Consider the following 26,280-nt stretch of genomic DNA (forward strand, 5'->3'; position numbering starts at 1 on the left):
TTAGTGACATTCCGAAATGGTTATTGCACACTCTTTAAAATACAGTTTTTCTGCTACGTTGTTTAATACTAATAACTTATTTGGAGCATTGATAATAATTTCTTTTAAATTTTGATAGAGACTTTAAAGTGTTTTGCTTTCTAGCTAGCTTTTCTCTTTAATTTTTGCTGTTTTGGATGGCCAAATTGCAAAATAACTTTATCTCCTAGAGCAACTGCATGCCCTATGAAAGGTCCCAATCCAGTGAGCTAGTTTATAACATATAACCCAGAAGGATCCTCTAGGATCCTCAAATCGTGTCCGTTCATTGTATATCGTGCAGTCAGTTTTTGTCAGATACTATTCATATTTAATTTAAAATAAAAATATTTAAAATAATTTTTGACTGCACGATGTACGATGAATAGACATGATTTGAGGATTCCCAGGATTCTCACAAAAAAATCCTCATTCACATATAACTGCTTATTAATATGCATCCATTGGGTGGGATATTATGATTAATGGATTGATGTATGTTTCAAAAGGTGAATAGTAATCTCTGATACCATACTAAAAATGCGAACATCGAACTCAAGACCAACAAGTATGAATGAAGAGCCGAAAATCATTTAACCTAAAAAGCAAGGCCCTAATTCCTCGACCTGGATTCACAATTTCAACACAACATGGGTACTATATCAACCCACATACCTGTAATTGTGTTTACATTTGCGTTGAAGAATGAGGATTTTCATGGTCTTGTATGAGGCATAGATCTTCTCTAGATCTCACTGTTCATAGCTCAAGAACTAGACTATACGTACCACTCAAATTGAATTTGACGCTCCTCATTAACTCGTTATGCTGACCCACCAAACGCAAATAAAAAATTTCGTCTCTATCCCACAAACCAAAGACCTAAATTCTCTGGTCCTTAAACTTTGTACATTAACGTCCAGAGCGGATCTAAATTCGTATTGTATGATACTTTTCTAAAGTAAATGATATATCCATCCAAACAAGGGAAAAGATAAAGTTTTTGGTCAAAAGATTGAAGTACTCGAAAGCTATTATACTCTTTTCACCAACTAATTAGTGGAAAATTAACTTAAGCCACGTTGAAAACTTGAAAGCAACGTTGAGTATTTAGTCTGCTAGTAATTCGATCGTTGTTAAGCTTTCAAAGAGACAAATTAGCGGTCTACTACTCATTAGTTTAATATCGACGTTGTCCAAAACTTAACCACCTGCAAAAACACTCTTTTACATTAAAAACAACTAACCAAATTTGTAAATCAAACTAAACCCACTAAAATCTGTTGTAGCAAGAAGCTAATATACATTTTATTGACTCTTTCATAGTCCACAAACTTGATCTTTCTCAAAGCATGAACACTTAAAGCATTTTTATGCAAAAGCAGAGACAATATATATCATAAATAAACATTAGAAAAACCATTTATCTATCTTTAATTATGTTTTTTTGTTTTCCACTCAAACATATTACCATAAATTTGTATCAAAACACAGCAAAGTGGTACTACTCAAAACAAGTCTCATGGCACGAACTGATCTTCGCTCTGTTGCTCCTCCTCAGTCTGGTTTCCGTTGCCGTAATTACCCCTGTTATTGTACCAGTTTTTCGAGTCCACAACCCTAAGGGTTTCCATACTGGTTCTGGTTGTAGTTGCTCTCGCTGCTCCGGTCGTAGTAATACTTGCCGTTCAAAAACCTAGCGTTACTCATCCCCTGCTTCTCAAAATTGTAGTAGTTGTTGTAGTTCGGGAGCTCTGATTCCTTCACATTGTTGCTGTTGGAGCTGGCGACTTTGCTAAAGAATTGGCTGTCTCTGGCTTGAGCTTGGAGAGAGAAGAGGATGAGAGAGAAGAGGAAGAGGAGAGAGAAGAATTTGGGAGGAGGAGGAGCCATGAGTGGCAATTGTTGTGGGAGGCAACTGTTGTGAAGTGAGAATTGTGGGTGTGTTGTAGTGCAGGGGGAGCTAGTGGGTAGTGCATTGTTTATAAGGAAAACTAATGAAAAGGGCTTGAAAAGTTTGAGTTTTAATGATAAGGACAAAATAAAGAGTAAAGTGAATAGTACCAGGTTTGACTTTTTAGTGTAAAAATGTGGTTTTTCGTTAAAGTGAACAGTACCGTGGGCTTTTTATATAGAGGACCTTTTTTCTTTTTCTCCACCAATTTTTTCAACTCATTAGGTGCAAAATGGGGTGGAGGATGAGTGATGGTTTCTGGTCCCCACTTTGGATACAATTGAGCACTTTGCTCCTTTTTCAGTTAGTAAGTTTTTTTTTTCTTCGTTAAGACTATTTGAATTGTTTGGAATGAGATCATTTCCAAATCTTTGCCTCCAGAGTAGAAGGATTCCGAAATTTAGACCATTTGATTTAAATTTTACGGTTCTATGAACCCATTTTACTGGCCTAACTCACGCACAAACTCACACCCTCGTCTCCTCATCTCTCTCTCTCGAATGGCTTGGTTTTTCAAGCCCATCTACTCATGAGGTAGAGATCTGAAGATGATCTAATTTCGAATTGTTTAGCTTTAGACTCTCTTTCATCGATTATTCATGTTAAAAATTGATCGCATCCCCATTATCCACGTTTCCATTTTAATTTTATTTACAAAAACCTATCATTTGGCTCTGAACTTGTTTTATAAGAGGAGAAAAACTTAAGTAGAGCCACCTCAATAACGTCATCTGTAAAATATTTCTCACAAAAGTATAAATTCTCTTTGTATTTTAGTGTCCACCCAACCTCATATTAATGTGAGAAATGCACTAGTAAAACAGCACTACCGAAGTTTTTCTTCTATTTTTTTTGGTAAAAGAAGTTTTTCTTCTTTAATACGGTGTAATAAGCATTTGCTAACAGAAATTTTCTTATGACCATTGATTATTCTTTCATTCTAAGCAAGCCGATTATATGATAAGATGAATGAGAACAACAACAACCCAGCTAACACAATTAATAAGGGAATGTGAACTTTAATTGAGGGTGCTCATGATGTCCCCTAAAGCTGAGGGAAAAAAAGAAGAAGGAAGGATGCAATCTGCATTGCAATATCACAATTCACAAAGGATCATTTGGAAAAAAATAAATGCAAATGGTGACAGAAGAGTTGAGTACCTCTCCGGACCTCACTGTTCGAAGGCTAAAAACTAACAAATTTGTATTGTTCAAGAGAGATGATCAACGAAATAAGTTAATGAGGACTATCAAATTTATTTGAATAGTCTGAATTTACTAATTTTAGGTTCCGAACAATGAGATTCGAAGGATGTCTAACTCGTGCCAAAGAAGAAGCATGACATCGACATCATTGATATGGCCGTGTAATTATGCGTGGATTGTGGAGTTGGTAGGGCAGACACAGCATATGATATCATATGGTGCACGCAGCACTTGTATGCTTGGTCAAATTTACCGGAAAAGCAGACTACTGCCAGTGAAGATTGATTCGTGTTCTAATCTTGACGGTGGAGGTGATTGTGATGGTATGTCGTATTAACACGTAATAGTGCGTGATTGATTTTGCAATGCTATCATATTAGATTCTGCAATTTAACTTTGTATTTAGTCATTTAAGTTGCATAACTACAAAACTTAAATGAATTAATTATGGATAGATACTTCGTAACAATCTCATCTGTCATATGGTCCAAAAATAGTGACTAGAAGATGGATATATACTTCATAACATGCTCATTTGCTAATATTTACATCCCAACTACTGCATTTATCTATTAGATAGGGGTCATTTGATAATCATCTCATTTATTTTATTTTATTTTTCATTTTTTGGGAAACTGAAATCTTGTTTGATAACTACTTTCAGATTTCAAAAAAATAAAAATAAACAAAAACAGAAAACCAAAAAGTAAAAACACAAGGCCAAATTTTGAAAACTCAAGAAAGTAGCTTTTCAACTTTTAGTTTTCATTTTTTTTAATAACTAAAAGTAGTTACCAAACAAGGCTTTTATTTTCAGTTTTCAAAACAGTGAAAACCAAAAACTAAAAACTAGAAATGAAATGATTATCAAACAACTCTTAAATTATTAAGTTATTACAATAAAAAAGTGAAAAAAATAAAGATGATATTTAAGTTTTTGTGGTTGGTTGTATCTTCTTCAATTCCAATGTATGTCACATTTTATTATTTTTACAGGTGAATTTTTAAGGGTAAAATAAGGGTGGAAGGTTAAAAGAAACTTCTTCCATGATTATATATGCACCACCAGCTTCTGCCTTCCTAGGTTTGGCAAACGGGTCGTGTCTGTCGTGTTCATGTTGTTTTCATGTAACACCTGTTATCTTAACAGGTCCTTAACAGGTCAGGTCACTTTACCCAACGGGTAAAGTGACCCGACCCGTTATGACCCGTTAAGAAAAATATTTTTTTTCTTAAATTTGCACATACCACACATTGCCACTTAAATATTACTTCAAAACATTAAAACACATTTATCGTTTTAGTACTTCATCTACACTTGAAAATAAGATTCTAATAAAAAAAACAATCAAACACTACTAGTCTATTACAAAATATTAAATGTGCAAGGATATGCAAAATGAAAGAGTTTTTGTTTTCAAGGTTGTAAAGCCTTTCATTAAGTATAACATAAGATTTTGTGGTATCCACTAGTGTAAATATTTTAAATTGAAGATCGAGTTCATTCATTGTATTCATATAGGGGGTCAAGGAGTGTAGATGTAAAAAAATCATCAAAATCGGAGTCAAATTAACTGTTAAATCATGATTTTGCATTGACAATCGTCGAAAAGTTTTATCCTGTTACTTGATCTTTGAATGTTTGCTTTTTGCAATTTTTGGCGTATGCGATCTCGAAGCATATACAAACAAGTTTGACGGTTGGATTGTTGAAATTAGTTTCATAGAATACGTATCTCATCAAAACGATAGATTCACTAACACATAGAGTTTTATTTATCCTTTCATTAAGTATAACATAATATTTTGTGATATCCACTTGCGTAAATATTTTAAATTGAAGATCGAATTCATTCATTGAATTCATATAGGGTCAATGAGTGTAGCTGTAAAAAATCATCAAAATCAGAGTTAAAATAACCATTAAATCGTGATTTCTTGTTTATAACCGTCGAAATTTTTGTTCCGTTACTTGATCTCTGAATGTTTGTTTTTTACGATTTTTGGCGTATGCGATCTCGAAGCATATACAAACAATTTTGACGGTTGGATCGTTGAAATTAGTTTCGTATGATGCGTATCCCATCAAAATGATAGATTCACTAACACTTAGAGTTTGTTTATACTTTCATTAAACATAACATAAGTTTTTGTGGTATCCACTTATGTAAATATTTTAAATTGAAGATCAAATTCACTCATTGTATTCATATAGGGTCCATGAGTGTAACTGTAAAAAATCATCAAAATTGGAGTTAAAATAACCGTTAAATCGTGAATTTTTGTTTATAACCGTCGAAAAGTTTTGTCTCGTTACTTGATCTCTGAATGTTTGTTTTTTGTGATTTTTGGCGTATGCGATCTCGAAGCATATACAAACAATTTTGACGGTTGGATCGTTGAAATTAGTTTCATAGGATGCGTATCCCATCAAAATGATAGATTCACTAACATTTAAGAGTTTATTTATACTTTCATTAAGCATAACATAAGTTTTTGTGGTATCCACTTATGTAAATATTTTAAATTGAAGATCAAATTCAATCATCATATTCATATAGGGTCAAGGAGTGTAGCTGTAAAAAATCATCAAAATCGGAGTTAAAATAACCATTAAATTGTGATTTTTCGTTTAAAACAGTCGAAAAGTTTTGTCTCGTTACTTGATATCTGAATGTTTGTTTTTTACGATTTTTGGCGTATGCGATCTCGAAGCATATACAAACAAGTTTGACGGTTGGATCATTGAAATTAGTTTTGTAGAATACGTATCTCATCAAAATAATATATTCACTAACACTTGAGAGTTTATTTATCCTTTTATTAAGTATAACATAAGATTTTGTGGTATCCACTTGTATAAATATTTTAAATTGAAGATCGAATTCCTTCATTGTATTCATATAGGGACAAGGAGTGTAGCTATAAAAAAAATCATCAAAATCGGAGTTAAAATAATCGTTAGATCGTGATTTTTTGTTTATAACCGTCGAAAAGTTTTGTCCCGTTACTTGATCTCTGAATGTTTGTTTTTTTGCGATTTTTGGCGTATACGATCTTGAAGCATATACAAAAAATTTTGACGGTTGCATCGTTGAAATTAGTTTCGTAGGATACGTATCCCATTCAAATGATAGATTCACTAGCACTTAGAGTTTATTTATACTTTCATTAAGCATAACATAAGTTTTTGTGGTATCCACTAGTGTAAATATTTTAAATTGAAGATCAAATTCAATCATTGTATTAATATAGGGTTAAGAAGTATAGCTGTAAAAAATCATCAAAATTAGAGTGAAAATAACCGTTAAATCGGGATTTTTCGTTTATAACCTTCGAAAAGTTTTGTCCTGCTTCTTGATCTCTGAATGTTTGTTTTTTATGATTTTTGGCGTATGCGATCTCTGAATTATAATTATTATAGTTTTTAGGGGTATAAAATTGTTGAATTAATATATATAATTATTATAGTATTTTTTTAGGGTTATAAAATTATAAAATTAATATTTTGCTTATCGTGTTAACCACGTGTATACTTGAACCAACCCGTTATCTTAATAGGTGTTTATCGGGTTACCCGATAACGACCTGATTCGTTATCGTGTCGACCCGAACACCTGTTAATTTTGTGTCGTGTCGGGTCTGGTTATTGGGTCGTGTCAGGAATTGCCAGGCCTTGGGGCGTGTCAGAATCTGTTAACAAAACTGATCCAATCCACACGTAGAATGAGAAACTAATATTTGGCATAGGCTAAACCCTATCTTCCAGATGACTAACTTTTCAAACAAAATAAAAGTCACACGTCCATACTTGAATCTGTCAACCAAATTGATCAAATCCACACGTAGAATGAGAGGCTGATCTGTGGCATAGGGTAAAGCCTATCTTTCAGATGGCTGACCTTTCAAACAAGATCAAAGTCACACGTCCACATGTCCACACTTGAATCTGTTAACCAAACTGATCCAGTCCACACGTAGAATAAGAGACTAATATGTGGCATAGGTTAAAGCCTATCTTCAAGATGGCTAACTTTTCAAACAAAATAAAAGCCACACTTCCACACTTGAATCTGTCAACCAAATTGATCAAATCCACACGTAGAATGAGAGGCTGATCTGTGGCATAGGCTAAAGCCTATCTTCCAGATGGCTGACTTTTCAAACAAGATTAAAGTCATACGTCCACACCTCCACACTTGAATCTGTTAACCAAATTGATCAAATCCACACGTAGAATGAGAGGCTAATCTGTGACATATGCTAAATCCTATCTTCCAGATGGCTGACTTTTCAAACAAGATCAAAGCCACACGTCTACACTTGAATCTGTCAACCAAACTGATCCAATCCACACGTAGAATGAGAGACTTATATGTGGCATAGGCTAAACTCTATATTCCAGATGGCTGACTTTTCAAACAAAATAAAAGCCATACATCTACACTTGAATCTGTCAACCAAATTGATCAAATCCACACGTAGAGTGAGAGGCTGATCTGTGGCATAGGCTAAAGCATATCTTCCAGATTGCTGACTTTTCAAACAAGATAAAAGCCACATGTCCATACGTCCACACTTGAATCTGTCAACCAAACTGATCCAATCCACATGTAGATTAAGAGACTAATATGTGGCATAGGCTAAAGCCTATCTTCCATATGGCTGACTTTTCAAACAAAATAAAAGCCACACGTCCACACTTGAATCTGTCAACCAAACTGATCAAATCCACACGTAGAATGAGAGGTTGATTCATGGCATAGGCTAAAGCCTATCTTCTAGATGGCTAACTTTTCAAACAAGATAAAACCCACACGTCCACACGTCCACACTTGAATCTGCCTACCAAACTGATCCAATCCACACGTCCACACGCCACATGTCACATCCCCGCCTGAGCTCGACTCCGCCGTAGCACGATATTGTCCGCTTTGGGCCCCGACCACGCCCTCACGATTTTATTTATTAGAACTCACGCGAGAACTTCCCAGTGGGTCACCCATCTTAGAATTGCTCTTGCAGCATTCTCGCTTAACTTCAGAGTTCCTACGGAACCCGAAGCCAATGAGCGATTGGCTCTGATACCAAATTGTCAGATCTTGGCCCGAGCTCCACCACACCCCGAGCTCGACTCTACTCTAGCACGATATTGTCTGCTTTGGATCCCGAGTCGGCGACTGTATAGTGGGTTCACGGGGATTGTTGGAGAGCTTGTGAGTGGTAGAAGGTATTGCAGAGGGCGGGTGAGGATAAGAGGGCTGCTATGGAAGAACTGGATACGGATGGTGTTATGGAAGAAGTAGGGCAGACCTTGGGAGAAGCTGCAGCTCACTGATAGAGAGGAGGGAGTAGTGAACGATAGAAAGGATGTAGATATGGCTTTGATCGGCTTTCACTATATGTTATTGGCAGAGGTTGACGGTGCGAGCAGTGCATGGGGAGGCTTTCATCGATAGATTCACGTCATTGTGGCGTGGGAAGGTGTCTCGATTAGGGACATTAGTGATGGACGGTTTGAAATTTTATGGGAGTAAATGATTAGAGAAATGTGGGTTAACTTGGTTGTGAGTGAAGGAAGAGAAAAAAAAACATTGCAAAAATTTATTGTGCGAAATTATCTTAACACTCATGATTTTTCATTTTTGGTATTTTTATTGAGTTGTGCATAGAGGAGCTACACTGTCTTTTCATTCTTTTCTTTTTTTTGACAAAAATGTTCTATTAAATAGTAGAGATATAATCTTTTGAAATTAGGATTACAATAGTTTGAATCATGTTTTCAGTAATTAACATGAGTTCAAGGCACGTTAATGGTTTAACCACGAGCTGGTGATCCACTGGTAAATGACGGATTGCAAGACTTCTTTCAAACTAAAAACTGGAGGTCTTAGGTTCGAAACTCGCTGCTGATGTGGAAACCAGACTTGTAGGGAGGCTGAATTGCCTCTGTGATTCTTCCCGGCCCCCAGAAATAGTGGATTATAGTGGCCACCAATTGTTTTTTTTTTTTTTTTTTTTTTGTTTCTAAGAAAAAAAAGGCACATTATTGGTTTAGAGACATTGTTTGCTAACGATTTTGTCTTTTAATTTCTAACCTTTTTTTTTTTTTGGAGATATGACAAAAGTATATAGAGAAATGAGGGTTGAAGAAAGGTGATAGGGGAGAGGAAGAAATAATTAAGAAAGGAATGAAAATAAAATCTTGAATGTTAAAACAATTTTAAATGTTTTGAATTTTTTTTAGTTGTGAAGTAAAATCTAAAAGCGAGCAATAACAATGAACCCATAAAACAACAATTACAAAATTTTCCCACTAAAGATAGATGCTTCAAGCTTGGTTCTCTCCTGTTTTTCTTATTTGAAATTAAGTCAATATATAAGATCGTTATGATGGCAATGGTATGTCGATCAAGTCACTTGATTCTCAAGTAACTCGATGTTAGTTGATACTCAAGTGACTTTGCAGTCTCGACGGTGGAATAGAACAAGTAGAGGAGAGAAAAAGGATCTGGTTTGAACGTATGCAGGTTAAAATTGTCAATGTCGAAATTTAGATGGAGTCTGACTGGGTAATACGAGCTTGAGTGACGATATTGTCCCAACAATTCTTAGTGGAATTTCTAATTTGAATACATTGCACTAATATTATTCCAAGTAGACCCACACAATATAGCCGCTAGACCGAAACAGAGAGCCCAAAACTATAACACAAAGAAGTAGGCCCAATCGAAAGATATACTCTCAGCTTTGTAACTTGCTGTGCTACAATGAAGATCCTGCGTATTTGTTTTTTGGTTTTTAGTCAAAATAGTTTTTGAGATAGACATAACTCCTCATTTTGATATTTAAGGTTTGAAATCAATAGCAATGATCATGAGTTTGTCGACTGTCAATTATTTTGGTCATTTCGTGAAAAATCTCTATTAAATAAGGACTAATATGACAAAATATCTTCTATTTTCGTCAAATATTTTGGCCCATTGTTTATTAAATTGAGAGTATTTTTATAATTTCGATCCTTATTTAACAAGGATTTTTATGGAATGGCCAAGATGATTGACGATAGACAAACTCAGGAATTACTTCGATCTATTTCAAATCTTTGGGACCAAGGTGACGAGTTATACCAATTTCAGAGTCATTTTGCCTAAAAAGCCAAATTGCAAGCTTTCTTTAGAGAAGGATCAATGCCATTGCCACTGGGTAGTGTCATCCACACACCCATTTATACTTCTCACACTCCTCTTAATTTTTGACCGTCGGATTGAATAAATTGAAGAAAATCAATGACGAAAAATTTAAAAAGGGTGTTGGAAGTAAAAATGGATGGGTGAATAGTCCTATATTTCCCATTAGATCGGGTACGCAAATTACGAGCTTGAACGAGGACCTAGTCTCGTCAATGTAACCTCTTCGGAGATGAATGACTATTTTGAATACTTTGTGCATAACATCTGATCCACCAAGTACCAAAAGACAGACTGGTAGATCTTCCTTAAACGGTTCCGAAGCGGAAGAAAATGATATTACTGTACGTATGTTGCGCCTCTATCGCTCTCTCTTGCACACACTCATGAAGCACATTTTACGATTTTCGAAATTTCTTGCATCAATCAGGAGTTGAATAAACCATTTCTAACTTCTCCTCATCGTATCTGAAAAAAATAAAAAAATAAATAAAGAATTCAATTGATTTCATTGTTTCCTTTCTAGGCCTCCGCATTTGATATCGGATACTTGAAATCCCAGAAACTTGCTTTTCTTCATCAACTCAAGGAGGCAACTACAGAGCTTTCCAAGGGGGAAAATGAAATAGAGTTGGCGAAGTATAGACTCGAGCACGCTCAGAATTTGAAGAAAATGGATACGTCATTCACCACAGCAATCCAATGTGGGAAAGACCATTAGCAGAAGCAAGATAATCTCCAGTACTGCCACAGTTGTCTTTCACGAAAAGCAAAAGGGACGGTAGGAAACCATGTCGAGTACGAATATTATAATCTCCATCCTTCATCTTCTCAAAAAAAAACAAACAACTTGAAGTTTGAATTCCAATCAAATAAAGATGAGCAAGAGTACGAATATTATAGCATTTTACGCACTTGATAGAGAAGATTTGGCAATCGGAATACGATAACATGTGCATCTATGTCAGGCATTTTGTATATGTCTAGTGAATTAATAGAACTCCAAAAACATGATTTCTTGCATAATTAATTATACTAAGCCAGCAGGCAAGTCTGCTACCAAAACAGGGATAAAAACCAAGAGTCTAGCAAAGAAAACCAACATGTCAAAACAATGCACCAACAAGAAGCAAAACAAGTAAACCAGTAGCAAATTGATTTCACAATGGAAGTAGGTATTTTCAACTTCGGTATGCTATAATTATATGTCATTACTTACTTCATCCTGTAAATTCCCGAAGTTCATCTTTTGATTGTAATCTCCTTCTTCTGGCCAGTGGACATGACCTCAGCAGAAACATTCAGGATACCATTTGCATCAATTGAAAAATAAACATCTACTTTAGCAACACCCTTAGGAGCTGGAGGAATGTCATCGATGACAAAGCCACCCAAATAATTATTATCTTTGGTTAGCTCATTCTCACCCTCGTAAACTCCACAGCGGACAGAACTTTGGTTGTCGTGACAAGTTACAAAAGTATGGTTCTTCTTGGTGGGAATCTTGGTGTTTCTAGGAATCATAACATGCATGAGGTCATTGAGCTGTCCTTCTTCACGATATTCTGTCCCAAGTGACATAGGAATAACATCGAAGAGAGTGAAGTCTTGAAGCTTCAAACTTTGATTACCATTCAAGACAGCAGCTTGAACAGCAGCACCATATGCCACAGCCTCATCCGGATTAATGCCGTTGGACAGCTCCTTGCCGATGAACACGTTCTGTAATAGCTCCTGCACCTTGGGAATTCTAGAGGAGCCACCAACAAGAACAACATCATTGACATTGCTTGTGTCCATTTTGGCATCCTTCAAACATTTATCCACAGGCTCCATGCACTTGTTGAAGAAATCCATGTTTAGTTGTTCAAATTTTGCACGGGTAAAAGTTGTGTAAAAATCAACACCACGATACAAACAGTCAATTTCAATATCTGTCACGGACGTAAACGAAAGTCTCCTCTTCGCCTTCTCACATTCATTTTTTAACCTCCTAAGAGCTCTAGGGTTTCCACTGACGTCCAAACTATGCTTCTTCTTAAACTTCTCAACACAGTAATTCACCATATTGTTATCAAAGTCTTCACCACCAAGGTGAGTATTTCCAGCTGTCGCCTTCACTTCAAAGTCACCAGAACTTATGGTAAGCAGTGACACATCTAAAGTACCACCACCCAAGTCAAATATCATAACATTTCTCTTGCTATACCAACCAGCCTTATTGTCAATTCCATAAGCAATGGCGGCTGCAGTTGGTTCGTTGATGATTCGCATCACCTCTAAGCCAGCAGTCACACCAGCACATTTTGTAGCCTGACGTTGTGAGTCAGTAAAGTAAGCAGGGACAGTAATAACTGCTTTCTTCACACTTGAGCCGAGGTAGGCCTCAGCAATCTCCCGCATCTTTGTGAGAACCATAGATGAGATTTCTTCAGCAGCAAACTGTTGCTCTTGACCCTTGAATGGCCACAATCATGGGCTTGTGATCAGGACCTTCAGTGACCTTGAATGGCCAGAGCTTCAAATCATTTTGAACAGAAGCGTCACCAAATCTCCTTCCAATTAATCGCTTTGCATCTGTAAAATCAATGCCAACTTAGAAACTCAATCAAATAAAGTGGAAGGATTGCAAACAATGGTGTAACATAAACCAAAAATTTCAGTTAGCTATATCTCTATTTATTTGTAAATGTCAAGTAATAACATGAAAAATGTTTCACTTTTTCCAAGTTTCTCATTCAGCCTGACTGGATTGTAACTAAAAAGATGCTGTTATCAAAGTTATATAATGTCATTCAGTACCTAAATCATTTAATTATGTCTTAGATAACTAACCTCATTAAAATGCAAAAACTAGTTAATTTGGGTACTGTAAGTCTGTAACTACCCAAGAAATACCCATAGGATATATTGGGGTGAGGGACTTCCAAAACCCACAATATTGATGTCAAATTAGTAATGGATCGATCACTAAACATTAGGAAGGATTAGAAATGCATCGCGTAAGCATTACAGAGGTTTGCAAGAGGGATTTATAAACACCTTGCAAGCAAGGGTTGACAAATCTCTCTCACATTCTAATGCTCATATGGTGCTTTTTTAATCCCTCTTGTCTAATAGTTTGAGATCCATTCCTTGCTAACTTATCCTCAGACCCTCGAGACTTGAAAATTCCCTCACCCAACCATAGCATTAAGCACCCATTAGCAGGATCACAAAGCTCAGGTTAAGAAAAGTCAATACTTAGCTAATGAAAAAAAGGATAAAAAGGTCGTACCCAGTGCACAAGGCGCCCGCTTTACGCAGGGTCTGGGAGAGGTGAATGTCGGCTAGCCTTACCCCCATTTATGGAGAGGCTGCTCCCAAGTCTCGAACCCGAGACCTACCGCTCATGGGCAAAGGCACTTGCCATCGCACCAAGTGCGACCTCTAGCTAATGAAAAAGACGATGATTAAAAAAAAAAAAACACAAAATAGTTTGTAAGAGTGCAAACACTTGGAGCCTCGAAGGGTTTGATAAAGAAATTAAAGCTTTCTATTGGTATATATGTAGATGTAAGAAGATGAGCCTTACCAAAGATTGAATTTGAGGGGTTTCTAATGACCTGGTTATATGCTGCATCACCGATTAACCTTTCAGTATCAGTGAAAGCAACATAAGACGGAATTGTTCTGTTGCCCTGACCATTCACTATGATTTCAATGTGATCATAACGCCACACTGCTACACATGAATATGTTGTCCCCAGATCGATTCCAATTGCGTGGCCTTCTTTTCCACTCATTCTCAACTCAGGAACTGGGAGAACACAAAACAAGGAGACAAATTATCGCAAAGTGTGTTAAATGAAGAATGGCTGGGTAAGTACAATCCCCGGCTATGCCTTCAAGTTGTGAAGTAAGGTTTCACAAATAAAAGCGGCAATGAAATTGTAAACAAATGAAATAAATAGCTTATCATCAAATGACAATAGCATGAAAAGAGGGAGTAAATGGAAGAAAGAACAACTCTTGGTGGGAATGTAGCTTCCTGTCCTGTGTTTGGAAATGCTGGGAAATAGGGCCATGAAATACCGTTTTCTTCCATTCTCATGTTTGGTTTACATTGTCATGTGAACCAAAATTTGTAAGTTTTCCAGTAATACTCTTCCATTAAATGCATTATATTGGTAATTTTGGTATCACATGGGAATGTGGGAGTAGTGAAGGTAAGAGACTCGGTGAAAAAAGAAACCTTGTAAGGGCGGCTTATAAGAGGTTGGACTACTTCCAATATTGTCAATTAGTTTTGTGGTGGAACATCAACTTTCTTCATACTATCAGAACAGGTTGGCCCATATGTGAAGTCTAATGGCCACACCTCACCCAATTGATGTTGCTTAAATGTTTGACTTGAAAATTTTGTTGAACGTTATGGGGGTGTGAGGAGTGAAGGTAAAAGAGTCCCACATCGGTGAAAAGAGAAACTTTCAAGGCTTATAAAAAGTTAGACTACTCATGTTGCGTTTTATGATAGAACCAACTTTCTTCATAATTGTATCTGGATTAACATGTCTCTAATCTGCGAACCAAACGTCGGTTTGAGATACACGACCGGTCCAATCTATGAGCAGTAAAGACTAAAGAGAGGGTGCACGCCCCATGGCTTTAAATAAAATTACACTAGGTTCATGGGATTAGTTTGATTTTTAAAGGTATTCATCAATTTATACAGCCTATAAGCAAATAGGTATACAAATCACCGACGGTTGATCTTCTCTACTGTTTCTAAAGCATCCCATTTCAAATAAGCAGCGGTTAACTGAAGCAACGCATCTAAACGATGAAATCAAAATAAGCAGGAGTTCCTGCTAATTATTCATCAGCCAAGCAAGTTCTCAAAAGAATTAACGAGAGAGGGATTCAAAAGGCCTTACCTTTAGTCGTCTTAAAACAAGAAGAACAAAAAAAAGTTGTTAGTTTCTTACCTATAATTTCAATAGATTGCTGAAACAAGCAAAGGTCATGAATCCAAGAACCACCGCGACCAAAACGTGAGAACTGGAATTATTTTCTCCCGCTTTAAAGTTTGGCGCCCTGAAGAGTAAACGAAACGAAAATCCCCCGGCCACTCTACTAATAATGATTTATATATAGAACCGATATTTTTCATCATATTCGATGTTTAACTCATGTTCGACTTCTAATAACAAAAGTGACTTGAGCTTCCTCGTTAAGGAATAAAAAGGATTTAGTAAAAGAGATAAGCAATAAAATATTTTTATTACCTTTAAAGTTTAAAGTTTCCTTTTTAAGTTTCACTTATTTTTAGTTACGTCTTTTAAAACTGCATTTGATTATATTTTACCCCTTATAACTTAAAGTTATTATTTTACTTTTTGAAATTCAAAATTCGTTCAACTTTGATTTGTGGACTTTCTTTTCTCTTTTGTACTAAAACTTATAGGTTGCTTCTTGAAAGATATATAGCACCCAACACTTAATAAAACTATGCCACGTGTGCAATAAATAATCTAAATATCCATTTTGCGTTAATATTCAATAATCAGAAAATAAATAAATAAATTGATTAGTTGGCGCACCCAATTCAAATCCACATAAGAAACTAGCATATCTAAGGCAATGTGAAACAAATTTTGAGTTTTACAGAGGCGGCTTTCAAGTATCATGGGGCAAAATAGGATCGAATCAAGTTCCAAGGGGCAAAGTGGAGCGAACTATGAGTTTCAGGGGATAGAGTAACGACTTTTGAGTTATATGGAGCAAATTGAGATTAAAATTAAGTTCTGGGAAACGTAGCTGAAAATAAGCGTTAAAGTTTTAACTCATTATATATGGCTATACCCATTTGGTTTTGTTTTGTCCCCGAAATTGAAAATTCATAAACGTGACCTCTAAGTTTGTCCACTTAAATTATTTTGGTTATTCTGTAAAAAATCTATCAACATTATTGTTAACAATTTTTTCAAGGATTATTATTATGGGGTGTGCTATCCACACATCTCTTTTTACTTCTCCCACACCCCTTGTTAATTTATGTCCTTTGATTTTCTTCAATTCATCCGATCCGATGACCGAAAATTAAAAGAGTGTGAAAGAAGTAAAAAATGGTGTATGGATATCACATTTCTATTATTATTATTATTATTTTGTGAAAACCAACCCCCTTCTTGTTTTTGACATTTTTCTCTCATCTCTCTCGTCTTTTCGACCTTAATCCTTATCTCTCATCAATTTGTCCTTGTCAGCATATAGAGAAAAGGGAAAAGAGTGATTAGGATTTCATAATTTGGGGTTTGGCATTGAATAAGGGTAGAGAAGATATCACCGAGGGAGTACGGTCCTCTGGTAATGGTGTTTCTTCGAGGTCCAACAAAAAAAAAACGTGTGGTCATGTTGCATTGTACCTTTTTGCAACTTTTGCAACTTTTTTCTTCCTTTTGTAAGCTTTATGATTGAGTGCTTTCCTTTCACATTTTAAAAGTTTGATTTCTGTGTAAGTTGTGCTTATTTTTTCCTAACCCATAATATTTTCATAGTTGGAAAGGAACCACACCGACAATAAACTTTGTTGTATTATATATTAGGGCTTAATATTTGGGTCTCACTATTTAACCTATGATATGATATATGTAAGAGGGGAGAAAAATCCTTATTCTATAAAAGTGGCATTTCACCCCCACTTTAGGGATATAGAAAAGATGGCAAACCATAGCATCTCTAGCAATAACAATGTAGCTCTCATTTTATATGGTGAACCGGATCGACACCAATGTGAACGTAGTCTCAACTTGAGGTGAACCATGATAAATCGTTTTGTTCTTGGGCGTATGTATGATTCACGGTCGGATTAACGTTGATCCAAAATCAACCCGATTTTGTGCATCAACAAATTTTATAGATTTGTGTATACAAATATTGGTATTTAAATGGAATTTTGGCATTGGATAAGGGTTTTTGGCATTGACTTAGGATTTTGGCGTTGAATAAGGGTTTCTTGCTCTACCGATGCATCCTAATGTGATAGTAGACATGAAAATTCGGCATTGAATCGAACACTTCTTTGGATGCTCAAGTAATAAGTCTTCATTTACTTGGAATATTTGTCACTGTTAAGATTAACATGGTTTCTTTAAGTTCCCTGGTAACAGTTTATCATACATCCAATCTACCGCAATAATTGAAGACCAGAGAGTATGATCATGTTCAAAAATCTTATTTCAGCATTTTCTTTTAGATTTATTAGTTTAGCATTTGAAAGTTGAAAAATGGCATGTGATCTCTAAAAACTAATGAATTTGGTAATTGGTTTGGCAGCTGACCCGGACAAATTCAATTTCAAAATCCACCATGGGGTTAGATCATTCAAGGGAAGTCATGAAAAATAGATTGGAGGTGAAGTTATTTTCTTAGATTGGGTTTCATGAAAAATACATCAGAAAGGGCAGAGGCATGGGAAGAGGCAGAGGTAGGGGAATAGTATATATCTAGCTCGCAGCCTACTGCACTCCGCTCCATAAGTTCAAAGAGTAATGCTAGAAAGACTATGTTTGGAGACAAAATTTGCAACTAAATGATGTATCACCAATAGAAATGAGTACGTTTATCAACGTTTAAGTAATAAATCAATCATTAATTTTTATGTCATTTAGTTTTCAAAACTTGATACAATTCACTTGCCCTTTACTTTTTGTTTTAGCTTTTTGTTTAAGTAATAAATCAATCATTAATTTTTATGTCATTTAGTTTCCAACATTCCCTTCTAAGCTAGTAGTTGGTTTAACTCTAAGCTTCTCTCTAAGTGTGCAGAATCGATCTTTGGGAAGTGCCTTGGTGAAAAATATTAGCAAGCTGATCCTCTGATTTACAATAGATTAGCTTGATGATGTTTGACTGCAATGTTTCTCGAATGTTATGATATCTTCTTCCATTGTGCTTTGTTCTTTGATGGAACACATGATTTCTTGTCAGAGCAATGGCATATGTATTATCGTAGTAGAGATGAGTAGCTTCAGTTTATTCTTCACCAAAATCTTGAAGTACAAACCTCAACCACACAACTTGTGTGGTTGGTTTTGTAGCACTCATGTACTCAACTTCAGCGGTTGACAATGCAACATTGTGTTGATTAACTGAGGCTCAAGAGAAAGCCCCACTTCCAAATGAGAAAGCATAACCATATGTGCTTTCCATATCAGTTTCATCTCCACTCCAATCACTGTCACAATAGCATATGAGAATTGATTCATTGCCCTTCTCATACTCAATTCCATAGTCTAGTGTGCCTTGTATATATCTGAGAACTCTCTTAGCTGCTCCCAAGTGCTTCTTTGATGGTCCATGCATAAATTTAGCAAGTAATTTAAGTTAAACTTAATTTAGTTTGGGGTCTTAATATGATAATAATTTAAGTTAAACTTAAGGAGATTTTGCTGATTTTGAAGTTTTGAACCTTAAAAGCATGAACGAAACTAACTTGTGCCGACTCGTCCTCGTGAGGAGGGTTTAGTTCGAGAAAGTCGGAGCAAATGGTCTGGGAGTTTTTGCGTACGTAAACCCTAGGGGAGCGACGGCGGCTGTATAGTGGGTTCACGGGGATTGTTGGAGAGCTTGTGAGTGGTAGAAGGTATTGCAGAGGGCGGGCGAGGATAAGAGGGCTGCTATGGAGGAACTGGATACGGATGGTGTTATGGAAGAAGTAGGGCAGACCTTGGGAGATAAGCTGCAGCTCACTGATAGAGAGAAGGAGGGAGTAGTAATCGATAGAAAGGATGTAGATGAGGCTTTGATCGGCTCTCACTATATGTTATTGGCAGAGGCGTTGACGGTGCGAGCAGTGCATGGGGAGGCTTTCATCGATAGATTCACGTCATTGTGGCGTGGGAAGGAAGGTGTCTCGATTAGGGACATTGGTGATGGACGGTTTATAATTTTATGGAAATAAATGATTAGAGGAATGTGGGTTAACTTGGTTAAATATCCTTATGATATGTGAGTGAAGGAAGAGAAAAAAAACATTGCAAAAATTTATTGCGCGAAATTATCTTAACACTCATGATTTTTTATTTTTGGTATTTTTATTGAGTTGTGCATAGAGGAGCTACACTGTCTTTTCATTCTTTTTTTTGTTGACAAAAATGTTCTATTAAATAGTAGAGATATAATATTTTGAAATTAGGATTACAATAGTTTGAATCATGTTTTCAGTAATTAACATGAGTTCAAGGCACGTTAATGGTTTAACCACAAGCTGGTGATCCAGTGGTAAAAGACGGATTGCAAGACTTCCTTCAAACTAAAATTTGGAGGTCTTAGGTTCAAAACTCGTTGTTGGTGTGGAAACCAGACTTGTGGCCAATGGGAGGTTAAATTGCCTCTGTGATTTTTCCCGGCCCCCAAAAAGGTGGATTACAGTGGCCACCAGTTGCTTTTTTTTTTTGGAGATATGACAAAAGTATATAGAGAAATGAGGGTTGAAGAAAGGTGATAGGGGAGAGGAAGAAATAATTAAGAAAGGAATGAAAATAAATCTTGAAAGTAAAAACAATTTTAAATGTTTTAAATTTTTTTTAGCTGTGAAGTAAAATCTAAAAGCGTAAAATCTAAAAGTGAGCAATGACAATGAACCCATAAAACAACAAGTACAAAATTTTCCCACTAAAGATAGAAGCTTCAAGCTTGGTTCTCTCCTGTTTTTCTTATTTGAAATTAAGTCAATATGTAAGATCATTATGATGGCAATGGTATGTCGATCAAGTCACTTGATTCTCAAGTAACTTGATATCCAAGTTAGTTGATACTCAAGTGACTTTGCAGTCTCGACGGTGGAATAGAACAAGTAGAGGAGAGAAAAAGGATCTGGTTTGAACGTATGCAGGTTAAAATTGTCAATGTCGAAATTTAGATGGAGTCTGACTGGGTAATACGAGCTTGAGTGACGATATTGTCCCAGCGATGGCATCACTTCTTAGAGGAATTTCTAATTTGAATACATTGCACTAATATTATTCCAATTAGACCCACACAATATAGCCCCTAGACCGAAACAGAGAGCCCAAAACTATAGCACAAAGAAGTAGGCCCAATCAAAAGTTACATACTCTCAGCTTTGTAACTTTGCTGTGCTACAAAGAAGATCCTGCGTATTTGTTTTTTGGATTTTAGTCAAAATAGTTTTTGAGATAGACATAACTCCTCATTTTGATCTTTAAGGTTTGAAATCAATAGAAATGATTATGAGTTTGTTAACTGTCAATTGTTTTGGTCATTTCGTGAAAAATCTCTATTAAATAAGGACTAATATGACAAAATATCTTCTATTTTCTTCAAATATTTTGGCCCATTGTTTATTAAATTAAGGGTATTTTTATAATTTTGATCCTTATTTAACATGAATATTTTATGGAATGACCAATATGATTGACGGTGGACCTAGTCTCGTCAATGTAACCTCTTCAGAGATGAGAGACTATTTTGAATACTTTGTGCATAACATCTGATCCACCAAGTACCTAAAGACAGACTGGTAGATCTTCCTTAAACGGTTCCGAAGCGGAAGAAAATGATATTACTGTCTCTATCACTCTCTCTATCACTCTCTCTTGCACACACTCATGAAGCACATTTTACGATTTTCGAAATTTCTTGCATCAATCAGGAGAATGGTTGAATAAACCGTTTCTAACTTCACCTCATTGTATCTGATAAATTTTTTTTTAAAAAAATAAAGAATTCAATTGATTTCATTGTTTCCTTTCTAGGCCTCCGCAATTGATATGGGATACTGGAAATCCCAGAAACTTGCTTTTTTTCATCAACTCAAGGAGGCAACTGCAGAGCTTTCCAAGCTTTCCAAGGGGGAAAATGAAATAGAGTTGGCGAAGTATATACTCGAGCACGCTCAGAATTTGAAGAAAATGGATACTTCATTCACCACAGCAATCCAATGTGGGAAAGACCATTAGCAGAAGCAAAGTAATCTCCAGTACTGCCACGGTTGTCTTTCACGAAAAGCAAACGGGACGGAAGAAAACCATGTGGAGATATCCATCCTTCATCTTCTCAAAAAACAAAAGGGACGAATTTCTTCATCAATAACAACAACAACAACAACAAAGTTTTTTCCCACTAAGTGGGGTCGGCTAAAATGCTATAATATTCGTACTCTTCCAATCAACTAAAGATGAGCAATCGGAATACGATAACGTGTGCATCTATGTCAGGCATTTTTGTATATGTCTAGCGTATTGTGGTCTAGTGAATTAATAGAACTCCAAAAACATGATTTCTTGCATAATTAATTATACTAATCCAGCAAGCAAGTCTGCTACCAAAACAGGGATAAAAACCAAGAGTCTAGCAAAGAAAACCAACATGTCAAAACAATGCACCAACAAGAAGCAAAATGGGTGACCATCGACCACAACACACCAGCAGATTCTTAACAAACATGGAATGACTAAACCAAATGACGAAAAACTACGAGTAAACCACTAGCAAATTGATTTCACAACCGAAGTATGTATTTTCAACTTCGGTATGCTACAATCATATGTCATTACTTACTTCATCCTGTAAATTCCCAAAGTTCATCTTTTGATTGTAATCTCCTTCTTCTGGCCGGTGGACATGGCCTCAGCAGAAACATTCAGGATTCCATTTGCATCAATAGAAAAGCAAACATTTACTTTAGCAACACCCTTAGGAGCTGGAGGAATGCCACCGATGGAAAATCCACCAACAACAACAACAACAACAAAGCTTTTTTCCATTAAGTGAGATCGGCTATATGAATCCTAGAACGCCATTGCGCTTGGTTTTGTGTCATGTCCTCCGTTAGATCCAAGTACTCAAGTCTTTTCTTAGGGTCTCTTCCAAAGTTTTCCTAGGTCTTCCTCTACCCCTTCGGCCCTGAACCTCTGTCCCGTAGTCACATTTTCGAACCGGAGCGTCAGTAGGCCTTCTTTGCACATGTCCAAACCACCGGAACCGATTTTCTCTCATATTTCCTTCAATTTTGGCTACTCCTACTTTACCTCGGATATCCTCATTCCCAATCTTATCCTTTCTCGTGTGCCCATACATCCCACGAAGCATCCTCATCTCCGCTACACCCATTTTGTGTACGTGTTGATGCTTCACCGCCCAACATTATGTGTCATACAACATCGCTGGCCTTATTGCCGTCCTATAAAATTTTCTCTTGAGCTTCAGTGGCCTACGACGATCACACAACACGCCGGATACACTTTTACACTTCATCCATCCAGCTTGTATTCTATGGTTGAGATCTCCATCTAATTCTCCGTTCTCTTGCAAGATAGATCCTAGGTAGCGAAAACGGTCACTTTTTGTGATCTTCGCTAGATTGTTCCGGTCATTAGTGTGGATAAGTATATAAATGGATAAAGATAGGAAAGCAAACACAAGATGTACGTGGTTCATCCAGATTGGCTACGTCCACGGAATAGAGGAGTTCTCATTAATTGTGAAGGGTTTACACAAGTACATAGGTTCAAGCTCTCCTTTAGGGAGTACAAGTGAATGATTTAGTAGAAATGACATTAGGAAATAATGTGGGAGAATGATCTCGTAACCACGAAACTTCTAAGTACCGGAGTGTGGTATCGTCTTGACTTTCCTTATCTGTCTCATAGGTAGATGTGGCATCTTCTCTGGAAGTACTCTTCCTCCATCCAGGGGTGGTATCTGTAACTGGTGGAGATGCACAAGGTAATGTATCAATGTCACTTGAAGCTTACTTGTAGTTTCAGGCTTGGTCAAGCGCGATACAAACCATGTAGTAGGAGTCCCCCAAGTCGCCGAGCTAGGGGATCTGCTGAAAGAGGTAACAGACAAGGTAAGCAATCAGAGCTCCGGCTGATTGTTCACATTCTCCCTATCTTGCAGGCAGCATGAAGGATAAAGAGAAGAAAAATGAGAAGAGATGAATAATTATTATCTTTGGTTAGCTCATTCTCACCCTCGTAAACTCCACAGTATACACAACTTTGGTTGTCGTGACCAGTTACAAAAGTATGGTTCTTCTTGGTGGGAATTTTGGTGTTTCTTGGGATCATTACATACATGAGCTCATTGAGCTGTCCTTCACGATATTCTGTCCCAAGTGACATAGGAATAACATCCAAGAGAGTGAAGTCTTGAAGCTTCAAACTTTGATTACCATTCAAGACAGCAGCTTGAACAGCAGCACCATATGCCACAGCCTCATCCGGATTAATGCCGTTGGACAGCTCCTTGCCAATGAACACGTTGTGTAATAGCTCCTGCACCTTGGGAATTCTAGAGGAGCCACCAACAAGAACAACATCATCGACATCACTTGTGTCCATTTTGGCATCCTCCAAACATTTCTCCACAGGCTCCATGCACTTGTTGAAGAAATCCATGTTTAATTGTTCAAATTTTGCACGGGTAAAAGTTGTATAAAAATCCACACCCTGATACAAACAGTCAATTTCAATATCTGTCGCAGACGTAAACGAAAGTCTCCTCTTCGCCTTCTCACATTCATTTTTTAACCTCCTAAGAGCTCTAGGGTTTCCACTGACGTCCAAACCATGCTTCTTCTTAAACTTCTCAACACAGTGATTCACCATATTGTTATCAAAATCTTCACCACCAAGGTGAGTATTTCCAGCCGTCGCCTTTACTTCAAAGTCACCAGAACTTATGGTAAGCAGTGACACATCTAAAGTACCACCACCCAAGTCAAATATCATAACATTTCTCTTGCTATACCAACCAGCCTTATTGTCAATTCCATAAGCAATGGCCGCTGCAGTTGGTTCGTTGATGATACGCAACACCTCTAAGCCAGCAGTGACACCAGCACATTTTGTAGCCTGACGTTGTGAGTCGGTAAAGTAAGCAGGGACAGTAATAACTGCTTTCTTCACACTTGAGCCGAGGTAGGCCTCAGCAATCTCCCGCATCTTTGTGAGAACCATAGATGAGATTTCTTCAGCAGCAAACTGTTTCTCTTGACCCTTGTGGGTAACCACAACCATGGGCTTGTGATCAGGACCTTCAGTGACCTTGAATGGCCAGAGCTTCAAATCATTTTGAACAGAAGCGTCAGCAAATCTCCTTCCAATTAATCGCTTTGCATCTGTAAAATGAATGCCAAGCTTAGAAACTCAATCAAATAAAGTGGAAAGATTGCAAACAATGGAGTAATATAAACAAAAATTTCAGTTAGCTAATCTCTATTTATTTGTAAATGTCAAGTAATAACATGAAATTTTTTTCATTTACTCCAGGTTTTCTCATTCAGTCCGACTGGATTGTAACTACAAAGATGCTGTTATCAAAGTTATATAATGTCATTCTGTAACTAAATCATTTAATTATGTCTTTTACATAACCAATCTCATTAAAATGCAAAAACTAGTTAATTTGGGTAATGTAAGTCTGTAACTACCCAAGAAATACGCATAGGATATATTGGGGTGAGGGACTTCCAGATCCCACAATATTGATGTCATATTAGTAACGGATAGATCACTAAACGTTAGGAAGGATTAGAAATGCATCATGTGAGCATTACAAAGGTTTGTAAGAGGGATTTATAAACACCTTGCAAGCAAGGGTTGACAAATCTCTCTCACATTGCTTTCTAATGCTCATATGGTGCTTTTTTAATCCCTCTTGTCTATCAGTTTGAGATCCATTCCTTGCTAACTTATCCTCAGACCCTCGAGACTTGACAATTCCCTCACCCAACCATAGCATTAAGCACCCATTAGCAGGATCACAAAGCTCAGGTTAAGAAAAGTCAATACTTAGCTAATGAAAAAAACGATGATTAAAAAAAAAAAAAAAAAAACACAAAATAGTTTGTAAGAGTGCAAACACTTGGAGCCTCGAAGGGTTTGATAAAGAAATTAAAGCTTTCTATTGGTATATATGTAGATGTGAGAAGATTAGCCTTACCAAAGATTGAATTTGAGGGGTTTCTAATGACCTGGTTATATGCTGCATCACCGATTAACCTTTCAGTATCAGTGAAAGCAACATAAGACGGAGTTGTTCTGTTGCCCTGACCATTCACTATGATTTCAATATGATCATATCGCCACACTGCTACACATGAATACGTTGTCCCCAGATCGATTCCAATTGCGTGGCCTTCTTTTCCACTCATTCTCAACTCAGGAACTGGGAGAACACAAAACAAAGAGACAAATTATTGCAAAGCTTGTTGAATGAAGAATGGCTGGGTAAGTACAATCCCCGGCTATGTCTTCAAGTTGTGAAGTAAGGTTTCACAAATAAAAGCGGCAATGAAATTGTAAACAAATAAAATAAATAGCTTATCATCAAATGACAATAGCATGAAAAGAGGGAGTAAATGGAAGAAAGAACAACTCTTGGTGGGAATGAAGCTTCCTGTCCTGTGTTTGGAAATGCTGGGAAATAGGGCCATGAAATACCGTTTTCTTCCATTCCCATGTTTGGTTTACATTGTCATGTGAACCAAAATATGTAAGTTTTCCAGAAATACTCTTCCATTAAATGCATTATATTGGTAATTTTGGTATCACATGGGAATGTGGGAGTAGTGAAGGTAAGAGACACATTGGTAAAAAGATAAACTTTGCAAGGGCTTGACTACTCTCAATATTGCCAATAGGTTTTGTGGTAGAACATCAACTTTTTTCATACTATCAGAGCAGGTTGGCCCATGTATTTGACTTGAAAATTTTGCCGCACATAATGGGGCATATGAGGAGTGAAGGTAAAAGAGTCACATATCGGTGAAAAGAGAAACCTTCAAGGGCTTATAAAAAGTTAGACCACTCATGTTGCCAATTGATTTTATGGTGGAACCAACTTTCTTCATAATGATATCTCGCATTGATTCATATGACTCTAATCTACAAACCAAAC

General features: G+C 36.6%; 1 protein-coding gene and 1 pseudogene across 1 annotated transcript; both read right to left on the minus strand.

The window, feature by feature from the left end:
* Nucleotides 1-10,529: 10,529 nt before the first annotated feature.
* On the minus strand, nt 10,530-15,386 carry LOC126591979 (heat shock cognate 70 kDa protein-like; annotated as a pseudogene).
* Nucleotides 15,387-21,639: 6,253 nt separating this feature from the next.
* On the minus strand, nt 21,640-25,890 carry LOC126591981 (heat shock cognate 70 kDa protein-like). Its single transcript, XM_050257738.1, has 4 exons — nt 25,759-25,890; nt 25,324-25,548; nt 23,320-24,499; nt 21,640-22,110 (listed from the first exon to the last, which is right to left on the minus strand). Exons 1-4 carry the CDS (start codon nt 25,814-25,816, stop codon nt 21,957-21,959), a joined length of 1,617 nt encoding a protein of 538 aa, XP_050113695.1. The 5' UTR covers nt 25,817-25,890; the 3' UTR covers nt 21,640-21,956.
* Nucleotides 25,891-26,280: the final 390 nt, after the last annotated feature.

The sequence above is a fragment of the Malus sylvestris genome, chromosome 12, assembly GCF_916048215.2.
Source record: "Malus sylvestris chromosome 12, drMalSylv7.2, whole genome shotgun sequence".
Classification (NCBI taxonomy): domain Eukaryota; kingdom Viridiplantae; phylum Streptophyta; class Magnoliopsida; order Rosales; family Rosaceae; genus Malus; species Malus sylvestris.